At 47.9% G+C, this 19198-nt stretch overlaps 2 protein-coding genes across 2 annotated transcripts in view; both read right to left on the reverse strand.

The window, feature by feature from the left end:
• The window catches only part of LOC130878483 (multidrug and toxin extrusion protein 2), a 33456-nt gene extending 25307 nt beyond the window's left edge, over nt 1-8149 (reverse strand). The window contains exons 1-3 of the mRNA XM_057776473.1: nt 7997-8149; nt 7819-7920; nt 1173-1241 (exon numbers count right to left, since the gene is read on the reverse strand). Of these exons, the coding sequence (XP_057632456.1) occupies nt 1173-1241; nt 7819-7920; nt 7997-8149 (324 nt within the window). The remainder of the gene's footprint in view (nt 1-1172; nt 1242-7818; nt 7921-7996) is intronic.
• Nucleotides 8150-8974: 825 nt separating this feature from the next.
• The window catches only part of Slc47a1 (solute carrier family 47 member 1), a 34994-nt gene continuing 24770 nt past the window's right edge, over nt 8975-19198 (reverse strand). Inside the window, exons 15-17 of the mRNA XM_057775341.1 lie at nt 14678-14772; nt 14012-14090; nt 8975-10400 (exon numbers count right to left, since the gene is read on the reverse strand). Coding sequence (XP_057631324.1) covers nt 10174-10400; nt 14012-14090; nt 14678-14772 — 401 coding nt within the window. The 3' untranslated portion in view covers nt 8975-10173. The remainder of the gene's footprint in view (nt 10401-14011; nt 14091-14677; nt 14773-19198) is intronic.

Genomic DNA, 19198 nt, shown 5'->3' on the forward strand with positions numbered 1-19198 from the left:
ACAAGGAGCGTGGAGGAGCAGAATGAAGCCTTGAGAAGGAGATAGGCACAGAATAGGGGTGCAGAGAAAGAAAAACACTCACTGCACCGAGGTCCCCCGAAAGTTAAGGGTGGCTTTGTGTTCACTTGACAGTTTTATTGAAGCCCCAAGGAGACCCAGCAAAGGCTAAGCCCAGTGGGAGGAGCAGTGATAGAAAGGGCAGTGTTGGGGATGGAGCCCAGTGCTGGGGTGAGGACCTGCAGTGCAAAGACACTCCCCTTTTGTTTTCTTCTTTGGTTTTTCGAGACAAGGTTTCTCTGTAGTTTTGAAGCCTGTCCTGGAACTAGTTCTTGTAGACCAGGCTGGCCTTGAACTCACAGAGATCCACGTGCCTCTGCCTCCCGACTGTTGGTATTAAAGGCATATGCCACCAGGTCTTCTAAGACGCTTACAGCGGAACTCAGAGTGAGGGACAAGGAAAACATGACGCCTGTGCAGATTGGGGGGAGCAGAACTGTCTGCCAAACACAATGGGAACCATTGACCCGCCCCAGGACCAGACCAAACCCAACCAAAAAGTGGAGTCCCTTTGCTAAATGACATGAAAACTGAAACTTTAAGGAGGCCAAAGGGTACCAAACAGACTGTTTTCCCCCAAAACAGAGGTCCCAGCCTCCTAGTCAGGCTAATAAGTTTCTCTGCTTTAAATTGTTGGATTAAAAAAAAAAAAAATCGCCTGAGCTGGGCAGTGGTGGCACATGCCTTTAATCCCAGTACTCGGGAGGCAGTGGCAAGCGGATCTCTGTGAGTTCGAGGCCAGCCTGGTCTACAAGAGGAAATTCCAGGATAGCCAGGGCTGTTACACAGAGAAGTCCAGTCTCAAACAAACAAACAAAACAAAACAAAACAAAACCACCTGAAGGAACCTGGTGCCACCCAGGTCCTGTTCCTGTCTGTTTGGCTTCTCACTGTGCTCCCCTTGTCCCCACCTCTCAAAGCCCACTCACTGCTCTGCCATCAGCCTGAGCTGCAGCCTTCTTGTCCCCTAGCACAAGTCACAAACGAAGCCTCCTGAGAGTCACAGCTGAGTTAGCTGTTGATCACATGATTTGGTAAATCTAACTGTGCAGTCCATACATAAAGGACTGCCAAATCCCAGTGTGCGGTCCCCTAGGCAGCAACAAGGTTCTCACCTGGGACATCAGTGTGTCACAAGCTGAGGCCAAGCCAGTTCCGACTGAAATCCCGGTGACATTCACAACCTGCAGGGAAAGAAGCAGCCGAGTGCGGCAGGCAGCGGCTGCAGAGAGCCAAGGGCCCCAGCAGCTCCTTTTGGTTTTATGAGACAAGGTCTCCTTATTTAGCCCTGGCTGTCCTGGAACTCTCCGTGTAGACCAGGCTGCCCTTGAGCCCACAGAGCTCCACCTGCCTCTGTCTCCTCAGTGTTGGAATTAAAGGCATATGCCACCTACCTTGTGTAGCCTTTTTTTACTTAGTTGGTTTTTGTTTTTGCTTTTTTGTTGTTGCTGTTGTCCCCCATACCCCACCCCACCCTTAGGGTCTCGCTATGTAACTCTCACTGTCCTGAAGTTCACTACATAGATCACGTTGATCTCAAACTCACAGAGATCCGCCTGCTTCTGCCTCCCAGGTGCTGGGATTAAAAGCCCAAGCCACTGCAACCAGCTCAGCCACTCATTTCCAAAGAGCAGGCACGCCCACATGAATGCCCAGGCTCTTGGGGTTCAGATGGCCACACAGATCCTTGAGGCTTATCAAACAAAAATGCCTTTTCTAGCCAAGGGCCACAGCCACCCTAGGCCAACCAGGGGAGCTTAAAGACTATTTTTGTTGTCTTTTTGAAACAGGGGTTCTCTATGTAGCCCTGGCTGGCTTGAAACTCGCTCTGTAGACCAGGCTAGCCTCAGACTCACAGAGATTCTCCTGCCTCTTACAAACAAGTGTTGGGATTAAAGGTGAGTATCACTGTACCCAGCAAGCCTAGATTTTCTTTTTTTTTTAAATTTTTTTATGATTTATTTATCTTTATTTTATGTGCATTGGTGTGAAGGTGTCAGATCCCCTGGAACTGGATTTTTCAGACAGTTGTGAGCTGCCATGTGGGTGATGGGAATTGAACCCGGGTCCTCTGGAAGAGCAGTCAGTGCTCTTAACCGCTGAGCCATTTCTCCATCCCTAGATTTTCTTAATATAGCATGTAAGAGCTTCTGTATTAGGAAAGTAAAGCCAGGAACCGTGGCATGTCCTGTGGTCCCCACACCTCGAAGGATGGAGGCAGAAAAATCACTGGAGCCCAAGGAGCTCAAGACCAGTCTCAGTACCAGAGCCAAGCCCACCTTAAAAAGCTAAAAAATAAACAAAGATTTTTCTATTGTCTAAGGCCATGTACCTCATCTGCCAGAGGATATGCATGCAAAAGTAACAGGGTTATGGTGTTGAATACATGCACACACACACACACACACACAAACACACATAAATAGAAAGAAAAATATCTATTTAAAAATCCAGACTTGGCAGAGAGCTCAGTAGTAGCAGTGCTTGCTATGGGAGCATGAGAACCTGGGTCTGGATCCCTGGAACCCCTGTAAAAGCTGCATGCACGTGCAGCTCCAGGACTTGGTGTGTGAGGCAGGGGGTGCTATGGAGACAAGCAGACCCTGGAGCTCACCCACCCTCCAGCCTAGCTGAAATACTGCTCCGGTCTTGGTAAGAGACTCTGCCTCAAAAGAGTAAGGGAGAGGGAGCGAGCAGGACACCCACCTTCTCCTCGGGACTCCGAATGCACATGCAGGGGTGCTGCACCTGCATACACGTGCACACACAGAGAACACCCAGTGTTTATTGAACATGTACTGAGTGCCAGGCATTGTCCTAAGTCACATGTACATAGCGTTATAGTTTCCCATTTCAGGTGTAGCCTGGGTGACAGAAAACTTACTATATATTCACTATATAGTAAACTAGGTGCCTTGGTGTGACCCGAAGCTGGGAAGTCTGACTGCAGACCTAAGGCTTTAGAAGTCTGGTAAGGATTGGGTTTATGCCGCCCTCGCAAGCAGAACTCATCCTCTCCACACTACCCAAAGATTAGCCCTTAGGTTGAGGGGTGGGGCTGAGAGTGCTGTTGTTTAGGCCAGCAGAGAAGAGAGGGAAAGTGCAGTGCACTTCTTCATCCTGGGTCTCACATGTAGCAGCCCATGTCAACTTCAGGTAAATTAACAGCTTTGCTTACCAAGACCCAGTGTTTTGGCTAATGGAATGTGGTCCTCAGTGGTGTATGTGCCGAAAGTCTGGTCCTTTGTATGGTGTAGTTGGGAGGTAGTGGGACCTTCAAGAAATGACATTTAATGGAGGGTGATTAAGTCACTGGGATGCCAGCCTCAGATGGGGCTAATACAGTTCTCACAGGGGGCAGAAGATGTAGCTCAGTAGATAGAGTTGATGTGGGATTCTCTTCTATATGCTGTGGATATCTTTGGTTAATAAAAAAAACTGCTTTGGGCCTATAGCAGAGCTATAGAGGAACAGAGCTAGATGGAGGAAACTAAACTGAATGCTGGGAGAAAGGAGGTAGAGTCAGAGAGAAGTCATAGAGTCGCACCAGAGACAGACGTGCTAAAACTTTGCTGGTAGTCCACAACCTCATGGTGATACACAGATTAATAAAAACGGGTTAAATTAAGATGTAAGAGTTAGCCAGTGAGAAGCTAGAGCTAATGGGTCAAGCAGATATTTAAATAATATCGTTTCTGTGTGATTATTTTGGGGCTAAGCAGCTGGGAACTAACTAATGGCCTCCTTACTACATAGAGCATTATCCTAGAATGTGAAATCCAGCACTTCATGAGCTGGGCGTGCTGGCATGTGCCTGTAACCCCCGCCCTGGAGAGGTGGAGGCAGGAGGAGCAGAGGCTCAGGGCTACCCTTTACTACATAGCAAGTTTGAGGTCAGGCTGGGCTTCAATGAGACCATCTCAGAAATAAATAAAGTTCTCCTGGTATCTAATTTGCTCCTGGGAGAATGAATTGTAAGGAGAGCCAGCCAGGTACCAGAATCACTCTTGCTTCCTGCCGTGTGACTGCTTGTTCCTCTCATGAGCCATGACACCATCTGCATGTGATGAGGGAGCCAAGAGGTCCCCACCAGAGCTCAGCAGAAACTGGTGCCATGCTCCTAAGTGTCCTGAAGTGTGAGCTAAAGAAACCTTTTTTCTATACAGGGCCCAGTACTTTGAGATAGTAGTAATGAACCAAGACAGCTGGAATCTACACTCTGTAGCCCAAAGAGGTCAATAGCAAGTCACATGTGGAGTGTCCTAAAATTACCCTACCAGACATGAAACCCAGGGGGCTTGTGGCACAACGAGGACCCAGATGCAAGGTACACACTACTACGAACCAATCAAGGAAAAGCAAAGGGGAGGTAATTCACTTTATAAATATTTTGTTTTTCTAAAGACATGAGAGGGTCTTTGTTCTGTTGTGTTGTTGTTGCTGCTGCTGTTATTGCTGTACACTAACTGCCTTTGCTGGCTTAGAATGCGAGTCACTCTCTTTAGCTCACGTTTGTTCAAGTTTCTTCCAGACTGAGCTAAGTTAGAGCTCTCTCTTACCATGGATAACATTAATAAAAGATGAGACAAAAATTACTAGGCCTGTAATTTTGACTGAGGTAAAAAATATTGAGAGTTCAAGGCCAACCTGGGTTACTGAGCAAGAGCCTGTCTCAAAAACAAAATGTATAAAAGTTAACATATCTAATCGTGGTGCCATCGAGTCCCCCATCTTCCCAACAGTTAGTTACAAGTTGGCATCCATTAAAAGGAACACATCTCCTTGACCCATTTACAAAGGGCTGGCAGTGGCTCTCCCTCTTTGGGGCCTTATCTGCAGAAAGCCTGCCTGCGGACCACACCAGCCTTCCCACGGCCACTGCCAAGCCTCCCATCTCACTGGGGGCTGCACTTATTCCTGTTGTTTTTACACCAAAAACTCTAGAGGTATCAACAGGGAAAGGAATGGAAATTGCCAAAAACAACAGCAACACACACACTATTTTAGTTTGTCTTTCCTCCAAAAGATACATCTTAAAATAATTTTAATGAAACAAGGAAAATAACAAAAAGCCTCATGAGGCGATGCAGACACAAAACTTCAAGGCTTGGAAGCCTCCCCAAAGCAGGGGATGGAAATGTCCAGCCAGATGAGGCTGGGGGGGCAGGAAGAGACAAGAAGGGGAAGCCTGGTGAGTGCAGGCAGGACAGCAGGGCTGCAGGACTTCAAAACATTTGATTGAGCCAGACCTGTGGCAGGACTCAAGCTTCACAAAAATTGGAGAGAAAAATGCAAGGCTCTCGTGACCATAGCCAAGACCGTCTTCCTGGGGACACCAGAAAGGCTCTCAGGACACCCTCCAGGCCTCGGGAGGCAGAAAGACTGAGGCAGAAAGAGAGTAATATGGGATGCAGAAGAAATGGGGGTGGGGTGGCTCTAAGAAACATAGGCAGATGGAGAGGGAGTAAGGTGAGGGGCGTGAGAGTGCAAGTGAAAGGCTCAGAGTTTAATCCTTTCCCCTACGAAGACATCAAAGACATCACCAGGGAGATGCGGCTGCAGCAAGTTCTGGTTTGGTTTTGCCTCTGGTCTCCAGCTGGTCCACCTTGCATACCACCACAGGACTGGAAGCCCTTGTCAAGGATGGAGACACTGATTTGAGAGACACAAACGGAGGGCATTTAGAACAGAAAGAAGAGGGCTGGGGGCATGGCTCCGTGGTGGAGTGCTTGCCTGGCACGTGCAAGGTCCTGGGTTCGACTGCTCACTGTGGCATTAGTTAACAGTTAATTTAAATGAAATAGAAAGTGGGAAGCAGAGAAATAAAAAGGACAACTATCAGAGGCCGTAGTCAAGCCGAGCGTGTGCTGAAACACTGTGGGCAGTTCCTAGGAGTGGCAGCCTGAAGTATGGCCAGATGTGGGGGAGACATGGTGGAGAGCACAAAGGCAAACTCTCCTGACAACCATGGGCAGAGTCCAGCGATGCCTTAGTTAGGGTTACTATTGCTGCCACTGAACACCATGACCAAAGAGCAAGTCGGGGAGGAAAGGCAGGGCAGGAACTCAAAACAGGGCAGGATCCCAGAAGCAGGAGCTGATGTAGCGGCCACAGAGGGGCTCCGCTTACTGGCTTCCTTCCCTGGGTTTGCTCAGCCCACCTTCTTACAGAGCCCAGGACCATTAGCCCAAGGATAGCACCATCCACCATGGGCTGGGCCCTCCCCCATTGATCACTAAATGAGAAAATGCCCTACAGCTAGATCTCAAGGAGGCATCTCCTCAGCTGAGGGTCCACACAAAACCGCCCAGTACAGGTGAACTGGCAGTCAGTGGGAAAGGGGAAAGCTGACTGCAGGAGGCAAGACTGAGTGTAGACTCTGGCGAAGACAGTAGGGGGAGAGAAGGCAGAGGTGGGGGATATGTTCGTAGAAAACCCGGGATGTTTTACTGCCAAGAGTGGGGATGAGCAGAAGATGGGCTTGGAGGAGAAAGCAAGGTTCCAGAGTGTGGTGGAAGGTGCGTGCTGGGTTGGGTGCCCAAAAGACTGGAAAGAGGAAGGAGGGTGAGCGCCTGCTTAGTGGTGTGGGCCAGGAACCCAGCAGGGCCTCGGGAGCCGTCCAAGGTTAAGGAGTCCTGCTAGAAGGACCCCTGGGTCAAGAACAGGCAGGATGGGTGAGGACCTGACAGGGCTGGAGGACAAGGGGCTGAGGAGAGCCCAGAAATGTGAGGCCAAGCATTCTTTTCTACTGGAAGGAGACTGCAGAAGAGTTGGAGGTCAGTGAGGTAGATGAGAGGGGTCAAGCCACCCCCAAAAACCAAAGGGTGGGAGAGAAGAGAGGCTGCAGGGATTGAGGTGGCTGACTGGATAAGAGGAAAAGCACAGGATGGGATGGGATGCCCAAAACGGAGCTTTCTGGCTGGGAAGACACCTGGTCTCTAAAGGCCACGCTGTCAACACTGTTCACACTAGGTGAGCAGGACACTGTCGACATTGTCCAGTGCTTTGCAGTGACCAAACTCATCTTCCCTGGAGAAGACACAGGGGACACACACACATATACACACACATGGACGGAGGGAGGAAGGGAGGGAAGACATTAGTTCTGCCAATACAGAATAGACCTATACAGCGACTCTTCATAGCCAGGTCCTCTACCATGATGCTCACAGAGAACCTGCAGGCCTCCATTGTTGCATTCCAACATCCTAGGGGATAGAAGGAACGTTTTCTGAAATAGGGGAGGACCCAGTTTTCCATCACCAGGAGGAGTTTTTCTGACATCTGAAAGAGCAGACCAAATATGAGCAAAGCAGCTCTCCCTTCCCTTACCAGATGGAGAAAGGCTTCTAAGGACGTGTGATGCTAAGGAAGACACATTACAAGACAAATAGTGAAATCTTAATGAACCCTGTAACTAATAGCTTTGGTGGTTTGGTTTCAGAAGGTGGAGAGGGTGTGCCGTTCCTTTAGGGTAGCTATGCACCATGCCTCTGCTTAGGACACTCCTTCCACAGTGCCTGTGAGATCTGCTCAGACTCTCTTCCCAAATCAGAAGATCATCATGGTAACTGGTGGGTCAGACCCAGTCCCTGCACTTCTAATTTTGAAGCTTGGGGTTGGGGGGTGTGCCGAGCGGTCACGCGCGCGCGCGCGCGCGCACGCACCTGAGTTCATCTCCAGCAAACAAATAAAAACACGTTAAAGCTTTACTCCGGAGGCTTTACCCACGTCATCAGCCCAAACAAAGTTAAAACCTACGGAAACAGCGAGTGTCACGGCGTCCAGCTCGACTTTGCCCAGGTGTCCGCAGAAGATGGAACTGACAATGCTGATGAGAAAGATCATCAGCTGCGCCAGGAACTGCGAGGAGCAGAAAGGCGGTCACCCTCGGCCCTCTTGGGGCCACCCCGCGCCCGCAGCTCGGGGTCCGACTCACCACCGGGCCCGCGAGCGCCGCCAGAGCAGCCGCCTCCCGCCGCACGTCGGGGGACAGCGCTCCCCGCAGTCCCCAGGGGCTGCGCCACTGCGGGACGACAGGTGGCTCCGAAAGCCGGATGGCCGTGCCCAAGCTGTCCTCTGCGGGCTCCATGTGCAGGTTCTGATGCAGGCGGGACCAGCACGTGGAGCCGAGGGCGGAGTGGCCACTGCCGGGCCAGGGCAGTCGCGCGGGACCCGCCCCACGTGCCACCCCGCCCCGGGCGGGCGACGCATCCAAGTCCAACCGTCACCGAACGCAGCATGCAGGGCAAGCTTCCATCTGGGTGGCTGGAAAAATGTAATCTTATTTACCCAACAAGAATGAATCTCGCAGGGTGGTAGTGGCGCACGCCTTTAATCCCGGCACTCAGGGAAACAGAGGCAAGGTGGATCTCTGTGATTTCGAGCCCAGCCTTGTCTATAAGAGTTGGTTCTAGATCAGCTAGGGCTATTTACCCCCCCGCCCCCCGCAAAATCTCTGAGGGATGCTTTAGGTGGTTCAACCAAACCCAACCAATGAAGGGCTGTGAGAACCTCAGTGAGGAACGCTTGCCTATAGCGGACCCCGAGTTCCAGCCCCACTCACCAAAAAAAAAAAAAAAGAATAAATTGAACCGGTTTACTCACCATAGATAGTTGCATTTCCTAATTTTGTTTATTTTATCAGTGTGTACTTAACCCTTTAGAGACTAATAGAGCTGGGCTAATTTGTTAAAGCTTCATCCTCTGGCCACCACCAGGAATTGTTTTCACTGCTCTGCAGCTCCAGAGACCTCCCCTGACTACACCCTGGAGGAAATCTGAGTTTCCTCTGATGATGTTTGCTCACAAAATAATAATCTACAACCCAGAGACATAAAATGTATTTAATAGAAGTTACACAGTAAGAACATAGGAGTTTGAACATAGGCTTCTATCTTAGACATCAATAGGCAGAAGAAATAGAAAGTCCACACTTTACAGTGGTGGATGGATTAATATTTCACCACCATCTTCCCCATATTGTCTTAGGCCACAATATGGTGTTCACCTTAGTCTTTATTAGCAAAACATCTTGAATTTTCAGCTCATAAAACCCACGAGAACGATTGAATTCTGTTAGCTCAAATGACTGGCCACTGGCTGCCAGATCTATATTGTTTGTGAATTCAAAGCCGCATGTGGTCCCAGACTTTCCCTTTCCAACGGCTCAACTTTACATTGGTGCAAAAGTAACACGCGTTTAACAGAGAGTATTTTGAACTGGGATCTTTCCCTGGGTTCACGGTGTGTGACACAATCCTTTAGAGATGAGGGACAGTGACAGTGCGCTACAGCCCCCCAGGGGTGAAAAAAATGAACATTCTAGCTAGTACAGTATTTTCAACACTGGTGTTTGGTAGGTTAAGTGTATTACATACATTGTCCACTCACAGTGCATGTCCCCCTTTCTCTCTCCATGTGTATGTGTGTATATGTGTGAGGGAGACTCTCCATCTCTCTGTCTGTGTGTGCGTGTTATGTGTCTTTGACTCTCCATCTCTCTGTGTCTGTGTGTGTGTCTTGTGTCTGTGACTCTGTTTCTGTGTGTGAGAGAGACTCTCCATCTCTCTCTCTCTCTCTTTTGTGTGTGACTTTCCATCTCTCCATCTGTATGGTATGTATTTGTGATTCTCAGTCTGTGTGTGTGTGTGTGTGTGTGTGTGAAAGAGAGACTCTCCATCTGTGTGTGTGTGTACTGTGTGTCTGTGACTCTCCATCTCTCTGTCTCTGTGTGTGTTGTGTGTCTGTGACTCTCTGTCTCTGTGTGTGTGTGTGAAAGAGAGAGACTCTCCAACTCTCTCTCTCTTTGTTGTCTGTGACTCTCCATCTCTCTGTTTCTGTGTGTATGTGCTGTGTGTCTGTGATTCTCCGTCTGTGTTGTATGTGTCTGTGACTCTCAGTCTCTCAGTCTCTCTCTCTGTGTGGGTCTGTGTGTACTGGAGAAAAAGAGAAGGTGGGGGGAGAGAGAGAGAGCTTACTTGTTAGAGGGTCCTGAACACACTAAGCATGTGTTTGTCTACCACAGCAATTCTCCCAGTCCGGATGTAATATTTTCAGTATGTAATCTCATAAACCGGGGAGTAACTGTGTAGCTTGATCTCTGGCTCTTCCACGTCACTCAACTCTGACATATACTCTCACTAAAATCCCCCCCACCAAGACTGCAATGACTGCGAGGAGCAGGAGCCCTCGCCTTAGGACCAGCTGTATCCCAGACAGTTCATTGCTGGCCTTCGGATAGACAGGCAAAACTTGTTGCTGGTTCGTTTGCTGGTCCAGCTGAGTCTCGTCTTTCTTTTCGAGATCTGTCATCATAATTTCTCCATGGCTTTCTGGACCTACTGTGGGGGGAAAGGACCTTAGTGAGCAGTGTGGAAGGACTTTTATTTTCATATGTACAAATGGTGGTTATCATTCGTGATTATTTCTAGAAGAGGGTCGATTCAAAAAACAGTTGTTGCGATAAATCAATAAATAAACAATTGTTAACTGTTAGGTAAGAGATCTTAGGGCTGTGCACCTGCTGCTTTAAATAACTATTAATGTCCCTTCAAGTTTTCCTTTGTTTCAGATAAGGCTCTGCAGGGAAAACCCTAACAAAGCCATCAAAATTGCCAAGCCATTCTGACGTACTCTTCTGCCTGACTCGCACTTTGTCTGCTACAGCCTCATTATCCTGACACTCTCTGTCCAGAAGTTCCTGTCCACCATTTTACCCATGCAAGGCACGATTTGTGCATGCTCAGAGGTGTCCCTGCTTTGACCTGTGCTAAGTCTCCCACAGGAATAGGCATAAGTGGCTCCAATTTAATCTTTTTACTGCTTTTGTTCCAGGAGATACTCACAGAGGACAAATAGGGTACATTTATGTTTCATTTTGAGTTAGAAATATAACTTACAAGACCACATTTGCACCCCATTCTCTAGGACGGGATCCGTGAGTGTACGCTGTCAGCAGCTTGCAAGCATACACTGCTAATGTTTTGTGTGTTCGAAGTTAACTTTCAATCTGAATGTTGTCCAAATTGGTTCTGGAGAAATGCAAGCTTCGGTGACCTTGGCCAGCCCTCCCCTGCTACAGAATCTCAGAGACAGGCCAAACACCTGGCCAGAGGGCCAAGACTAAACTCTAAAATTATTTATTGCCTCTTGTGGTTTGAATGTTTCCTCACTATGCTCCCTTTTCTTCCCTCTGGAACAGTAATGTATAACCTGTGCCATTGTATGTTGGAAGTATGTCATCGGCTTTTGTGTTTTGATCTTACAGGAGATTACAGTTAAGACAGTGAATCTCGGAAGAGACCTTGGACCTTAGACTTTTAAACAGGGTTGAGACTGTGATAGACTATGGGGACTTTTGAAGTTGGACTGAATCATTTCTGCATTATGATATGGCCACAAGCCTATGGGGGCCAGAGAGTGGAACATGGTAGTCTGAATGAAAAGTGGCTCCCAGAGGTTCATAGGGAGTGACACCATTAGGAGGTGAGCACCTTGTTGGAGGAAGCATGTCACTGAGGTTCCAGAAGCTCAGCTTAGGCCCAGTGGCTCAGTCTTCCTTCCTGCTGCCTGGAGATCCCGATGCAGAACTCTCAGCCCCCCTCCAGTACCATGTCTATCTGTACTCTACCATGCTTCTTGTCATGACGATAATGAACTGAATCTCTGAACTGCAAGCCAACCCCCAGTTAAATGTTTCCTGTATAAGAGTTGCCGTGGCCATGGTGTCTCTTCACAGCAACAGAAACCCTAAGACACCGCTGTTCCCCATTCTTGGTAAATAGGCTAGTAAGAGAAGACGTAGGTAGGCGGGTCTCCCCCAGGCTTCCCAGATCTCCCAGCATGTTGAATAGAGCCAACTAAGATTCAATTCCCTGTTTCTGTTTATTGTGATAAAAAACTAAATTCTATCCCCAGTACTGCTGAAGGAGGGATTTCCAGGACACTCTTCGCTCTTATTTCTGGGTTGTGCTTACTGGCTTTGTACTTCATCAAGAAATGACTCTGGAATCATCCAAGTAGAGGTGAAGATTACTCGAAGAGACACTTGTGCCCCTTCCTTCAGTCACCAGACTAGTACAACAATGATTCCCAAGATATGGCATTTCCCCAGAAATCTCCTGCTAAGAGAAGGAGAAGGCCAAGGCCTGGTGCCAGTCAGAGAGGAGCTTGCCTCCCACAGAGATTTCACAGTCCTGACAGGAAGACTGTCAGTGACGGGTCTCACCAGGACTGCACACCAACACCGAGGTATTCCTTATGCCCTCTGCTTGAACCTAAACCTCATGTCAGGACCCTGAAGGTGAAGGGAAGAGGTGTCACTGGACCTTTTCAGTTGTTTTTCTTTCCAGTGTGGCTACAATGAATAATAATCCCGTCTCTCTGCTTCCCAGCATTACTTCTCTGTTCAGGTGGCCCCTTGAGGACAGGGGTGGAGCCTGGGGTAGGGCTGTGGGGGCTGCAAGACTGCGGGGCCCAGGCTCTGACCCCTAACTATGCTGGTAACAGCCCCATGTTTAGTCCGTTATCTTCAAGGGCCTCTCTTCACTCCACCAACCCAGCCAGTGTGGGGAGCCAGAGAGCTTCCTAGGCTTTTCAAGGGGCCCCATACCTACCTAATAGGGATTTCATACTGAAGATAAGACAGATGGAGGACAGATAAACTAAGACATGACTCAAGACATTCACAGAACTGGATATGGGACTTGTCACCCCAAGGACCCACTGAGTACTAAGCAAGATAATGACTTACACGAAGACTCACGTCTCACGGCCTTGTAGAACGAGACAACTAACAGGAAAACACATTAGAAATTTTCCAAGAGAAAAATAAAGGCAGATTACCTAGCAGCCTAAGAAGATGGGCATCAGCTTTCTTAAAAAGCATAAGGGTACATAAGTGATTGAGTACACCTTAGCTGAAATGCCTGGAATATTTCATATTCCAGGGGTTTGGATGTCAGAATGTTTCAGATTAGGGGTTTTCCACCTGTGCTAAGACTGTTACAATGGCTCAGAGTCCTGACAAAATAATTTGGAACATCATAATACAGGTTTACTAGGCAGGGCAGAGCACACCTGTAGTGCTAATTTAGGAAGTAGAGGCAGGAGGGTCAGAACTTCAAGGTCATCCTCAACTAAATGCCAATTCAAGGCTAGCCTGAGCTATATAGATCCTGTGTCAAAGAAACAAAACCAAACAAAACTTTTAAAATTAATATCAGGTCACAGCTACAAAATACTTTGGCTGCATCTGCCAGTTCCTAAAGCAAGCCTCACAGTAACAAGACAGGCTAAGTGTCATTATGTCCCAAATTTCACAAACTAGCCCTTCCTCTCAAGATAATTGTTAAATCAGGATAAAATGAATTAAAAAGAGCATCTTGAAGGTAGCAGAGAACTAATGATGCCAAGAAAAGTTCCCAGAGCAAGCTGGGAGCCTGGGGGGTGAGCCAGCCCGGGGTTGGGGGTGGGGGGAGGCAGAGCTGGCTTTGCCCTGACCGTTCTGTGTGTAGGACATGTGGCTCAGGACTGAGCAGCACCTGGTGAGGGTGAGCCTGCTAAATCTTCCTGTGTCTGGGATCAAAGCCCTCATGGGTCACATGGAGGATTTAAAGATGTCCCCACCTCCCGCAAGTCTCAGGGTGTGTGGACCAAAAATTTTCAATACATTTTTTAAAAGAAAAGAAATACTTGTCGAAGGCTTGAGGAAGTACCAAGTATTAGCAGAGGGCTGAAGAAGCTTGACCTGTCCACAACAGTGTGTTAATGTGTGGAATCAAAGGGAACAAACGTAGGCCAGTTTATCTCAAGTGGGTGGAACTTGACATCTGCTTCTGAAACTTTAGTGCCCTGCTTCCGTGAGAACACAGCAGCTACCCTAGATGCGTCCCACAAACCCCTCCAGTCCTGTGGGGCCAGGTCTACCCCAGAGCTGAGAGCTGTAGCATACCTGTGTGACCCGGCTCCTGCGAGACAGCAGAATTCCCATTCATGGCCACATTTACCTTCAAATTGGCATGTACTTGAGCCTAGAAAAGTGCGTGAAACTCCAAGTTAAGTTCAGGTATCAGCAGGTAATGGTGCTAAACATGGCCACCTGGTTTAGAAGCCATGTCCGAACTGACATGTGAGCTAAAGCTTCTCTTCCAGAACTGAACGGGCTTCCAAGGAGGCTAATCCGCGGGGAGATCAACCAAGGTTGCTAAGGATTCACCCCTCTTCATCTTACTTCCGTTGCCGCTTCTGCATCCCATTTCCAGACCCTGCATTGGCAGTGTCTTCATACACAAACAAACACACACACACACACACCTAGGATGAACTTGGAGAAAATCTCTCCAGTTCCAATTTTTCTCCTGAAACTGGCTTTTCCTGGCAAGAGACCCAAAATGGAATCCTGTTTTCCTATTCACTGAGCAAATGAAGGGGAATGAATGGGGCCAGGGTCATGAAGCCCTTCACCTCAAAACCCTACTAAAGCAAAACAAGCCCAATAATAACAAGAAAAGCATAAAAATAGCATAAGAAAAAGAACCTCCCTAAATGAAGGAATGCACGCCACATCCGGTCTGGCTTGGCATCTGCAGGAAGACTGGGGAGCAATGAGGACGCTTACCTGTTGGCAGGCGAGTTTCCAATTGAGCCGAGCAATAAAAGCCAGGAAACATACAACCTGACAGACAGTGCAGATGGTGATCCCTGACCACAGACCTGCGCAGGGAGATTTGACAGGTTAGCTCAAGGAGACAATGGCCATCCTAAGCCAGCTTCTGTGGGCAAGAGAGAGTCCACAGTGAGCTAGAGACCTGCAGAGACCCAGCACTCCTTGAGACCACCTGCCATGATTCACAATGTCAGAGCAACAGCTCCAGGAGACTATTTGGGTCCTTTTTGCTTATGGTGATAGGATATTAAGAAACGGGCCAGCTGTAAGGAAATACTTTTCCAGAAAAATCACTGCTTTGTGCTCCTCAAAAGAGGAGACTAACTTCTTAGTTTGCATATGTATGTGTGTGGTCTACATGTGTGTGTGTGTATGTGTGTGTGTGCACGCTTGTGTTGTGGTCTACATGTGTGTGTATGTGTGTATATGTGTGTGTGCACGCTTGCGTGTGTGTGGACACGTGGGTAGGGTACACATGCATGTGTTTGCATAATTGTGGAGGCTTAAGGTTGATGTCAGGCATCTTCCTTGATTACTCCCCACCTTATAGAATGAGGCAGGGACTCTCTTCGCCTTATATAATAAAGCAGGGGCTCTCTCCACCTTAAATAGTGAGCAGGGTCTCTCACTGAATCCAGAGTTCACTGTTCTGGCAATCCGACTACACAGCTTGTTCTGGGGGTTTCCCTGACTTGGCCTCCCTATACTGGTATTACTTAGTTTTATACCCAGCCAAGTTTTCACCTGGGCTCTGGGGATTCAAACTCCAGTCTTCATGGTTGTGTGGCAGGCACTTTACCTACTGGGCCATCTTGTCAACTAAAACTAACATTTTTACGGCCAATAAGTGAGTTTAAATATTTCACTTTTAAGTTTGGATATTTCTTGTAGAGGCCTTTGATTTGGAAATTAATTATTGTGTGTGGCTGTCAGCTTAAAAAGGTAGCAAAACAGAACACCAAAGTTCCCATTAAAAACATCCCTGGAGCCGGGCAGTGGTGGCGCACGCCTTTAATCCCAGCACTTGGGAGGCAGAGGCAGGCGGATCTCTGTGAGTTCGAGACCAGCCTGGTCTACAAGAGCTAGTGCCAGGACAGGCTCCAAAACCACAGAGAAACCCTGTCTCGAAAAACCAAAAAAAAAAAAAAAAAAAAAAAAAAAAAATCCCTGGAAGGAGAAATGATATAATAATAATCTCAAAAAACTTTAAAATATAGTTTAAAAATCCCTAAAGTTTATGTACATCCTTGATGCCTAAAAAAGGAAACAAAGTACTGGGGATGGAAGCCAGGGCCTTGTATGTGTCTGGCACGCACTCCGTACTGAACTGCATCTCATTGGAGAGGACCATCTTAAAAATCAACCTCTGCATCCCAAAACTCTGCCTGTAAAGCCCTGCTCCTGCCTTACATGGATATGGAGATGACATGTGGAGTAGGGAGGGTTAAACTAGGACCCACGCATTGACCCACCCCAATTTCTTCATTGTTTAGTTTTGTGTGAGGCAGGGTCTCTCTATGTAGCCCTGGCTGGCCTGGTATTCACTCTGTAGATCAGACTAGCCTCAAACTTACAAAGACCCGCTTGCCTCTGCCTCCCCAGTGCTGAGACTAAAGATACGTGCCACCACACCTGGCAGAAATCTAGCTTAAAAATCCCCCAGAGATTTCTGCTCGACCTTCAAACCTAACTTTGTTTAGACACAAACTTTGCTTCCACAGAAGGTTACACTATAGGAAGGATTGGGGAGCACACAGAGTGGATCCCCAGGTGCTGGTGAGTCTATCTAATAAACTTGCATAGTGGAGGGGTATGAGAAACCACAGGTGATGAGCCGTTTGTCCACAGTGAACAAGCAGCAGAACCAAAGCTCTGCCGGTCAGGAAGTGCCGAGCACACAACCAGACGTGTACCACAGCACATGAGACTCCAACTCTGGAACCCATTACTGCAGCAACCGGCCTGGAAAAGGAGCTTCTCTGCCTCGTGACACAGCCCAGGAAGCCCGTCTGCTAGAAGCTGCCCCTGCAGAGAGCCAGGTTACCACCACCAGAAAGCTAAACGGTAACTGTGACCAGCAACTGGCAATCTCCCTCATCTAGACCATAGTCAAATATGAAGCCTTAACCTTCACACGAGGTCACGTCTTTTTGGCTGCTTTCAATCAGGACACACCTGAGCCTCCCTCCTCCTGCATGATGCTCTCCCAACTCCTCTGCTTGCCTTTCAGCTCTCTGCCAAGACAAAGACGGGAGGGACCGAGTCCCTCACATAACAGGATCCGAATGCATAGATTTTGCTCTCTGATCAGATCCACGGAAGGGCTGAGGATAAACTCCAGTCATAGCTCAAAGGCTTATCTCTGCTTTACTCCGGTTAGGTTGACAGCTCCGCTCCTTGGTGCCAACTGCCCCACCTCTCATTTATCAAGAGTAAAGTCAGCGACCACCAGTCAGCCCCAGGACGGAGCAAGAAAGCCTTCCTCCTTCCAACACTCAGTTCCGCACAGAAACTACAAAGCTCATTCCAAAGATTTTTGACAGAAATACCCAGCTAGCTCTAGCTGTAATCTGAGTTAGGAACTTATTTCCACAAATGTCATAATGTCTATTAACAGATACAAGTTGATTACCAGAATCCTCTGGGCAGGGCCAGGAATGCATGTCTGAAAACCCCTGGGGAAACTGATAGCTGATAGCTGTTCTGATTAGTCGCTCTGCCTATGAGAGCCCGCAGCCTTTAAGAGCTTCCAGGAACCTCTTGTACACACCACACACCCTAATGGTGGCGACTGCAGGGTGAGGCCGACGTGTACGGCACTTCCATCTAAGAAGCCATTAGAAGGACCGAGTACATGCTCTTCCACAGCCCTCACCACCACCCACAGGACCCCCATCATTTCTTTCCAAGGACCTCCACTTTGCACACAGCAGATACACTTCTAAGAAGAGTTAAAAGGGCCAAATAGAGCCTTGGGATATCCATGTATCTACATTTAAAGTTGGCTCCTTTCTAACGTTTAACTCAGCCAGACATGGGGACACACAACTGTAATCCCAGCACTTAGGAGGCTAAACAGGAGGATCTCACGTTCAAGGCCTGCTTGGACTACAAAGGAAGCCGCTTCCTAAAATAAAAACAAGAGAAAAACAGGAACAACAAAGCAAAGTTGAACATAGTTGGGCGTGCTGATGTATGTCCTGAATCCCTGCTCTCCAGAGGCAGAGGCAGGTGGATCTCTGTGAGATCAGAGCCAACCTGGTTAGTTATAGTGAGTTCCAGCCTAGCCAAACAAAACTGTCTTTTAAAAAAAGTAAATTCCAGATGCATCATTCACTGTATAAAATGATGACCTCACAGGGAGACAGATAACCTAATGACCCTGGCATAAACAGGCCACATTGTCTGCATACAGCAAAACAGCACTTTGTGCTCCATAAATGCTCATAATTGTGTTTATGGATTAAAATAATATTAATAAAAATATGAAAGAGACTATGAAGTGTCTCCTTAGTATTTTGTACTGATTGCATGTTACAATAATAATATTTTGGAAGTGTTGTATTAAATAAAAATACTATTCCAAAACCTAGACTCCTTCAGTGTTTCCATTGGCTCCGTCATCGGCAGATCCAGGCCATGAACAGTGCCGGAAACTCAGTCAGACATTATCTGTGCCTTCATAGCCATGGAACTCTGGCACTCTCCTTCTTTGAACAACTCCAATATTTTTAATTAAAATATTATTGAACTTGAGAAAAAAGGAGTGACATTGTTAACTACGTGGGACTGGAAATCCTCGGCAGCTATCAGATGACTCCTGGGCTCCTCCGAGCCCACCACATACTGATGGACTCAAACAAACCATGCGTAAGTCTGTCGTTACTTTACCCCAAAGACAACAGCTGGGTTTCATCTGACCATTTATTCATTGCCAATGCATTCTCAGTTATTATCTTAAAAACCAAAGCTGGACAGTTATCTATTTCCCTACTTGAAGAAGATGAACTCTGGTCATTTCAGAGATGTGGGTTCAGCTCCAAGGTCATCCAGAGGAGTCTGCCCCACCATCCCTCGCTCTACGTTCCTCCCACCTGTCCCTCTGCAGGGACACGTGAGATACACGGATGACGACAGCAGGTGGGGAGCAGAGGCTGCAGAAGGGGGCAAAGGTGAAGAGGATCCCACCACCAGCCCTGCCCTCTGAGTACACGGGGTGCTGGTCTAGGAAGTTCTGTGTCCAGCCCCAATCATCTTAACCTAGGGCTTCTCCCACATCACCCCAAACCCCTCAATATACCAGGATAAGGCCTTGGTACTGTGTTATCATGCCAGGGGCTTCACAGTGCTATAGACCCTCATTAAAGGAACAAGGCAAGATCTACATAACAACTTCAGAGGCCCTGGTCATCAAGTCCTAAGGACTGGCTGATTCAGAAGGAGAAGAATAGAAAGGACACTTTACTGTGCTCC

The sequence above is a fragment of the Chionomys nivalis genome, chromosome 7 (assembly GCF_950005125.1).
Source record: "Chionomys nivalis chromosome 7, mChiNiv1.1, whole genome shotgun sequence".
Taxonomy (NCBI): Eukaryota; Metazoa; Chordata; class Mammalia; order Rodentia; family Cricetidae; genus Chionomys; species Chionomys nivalis.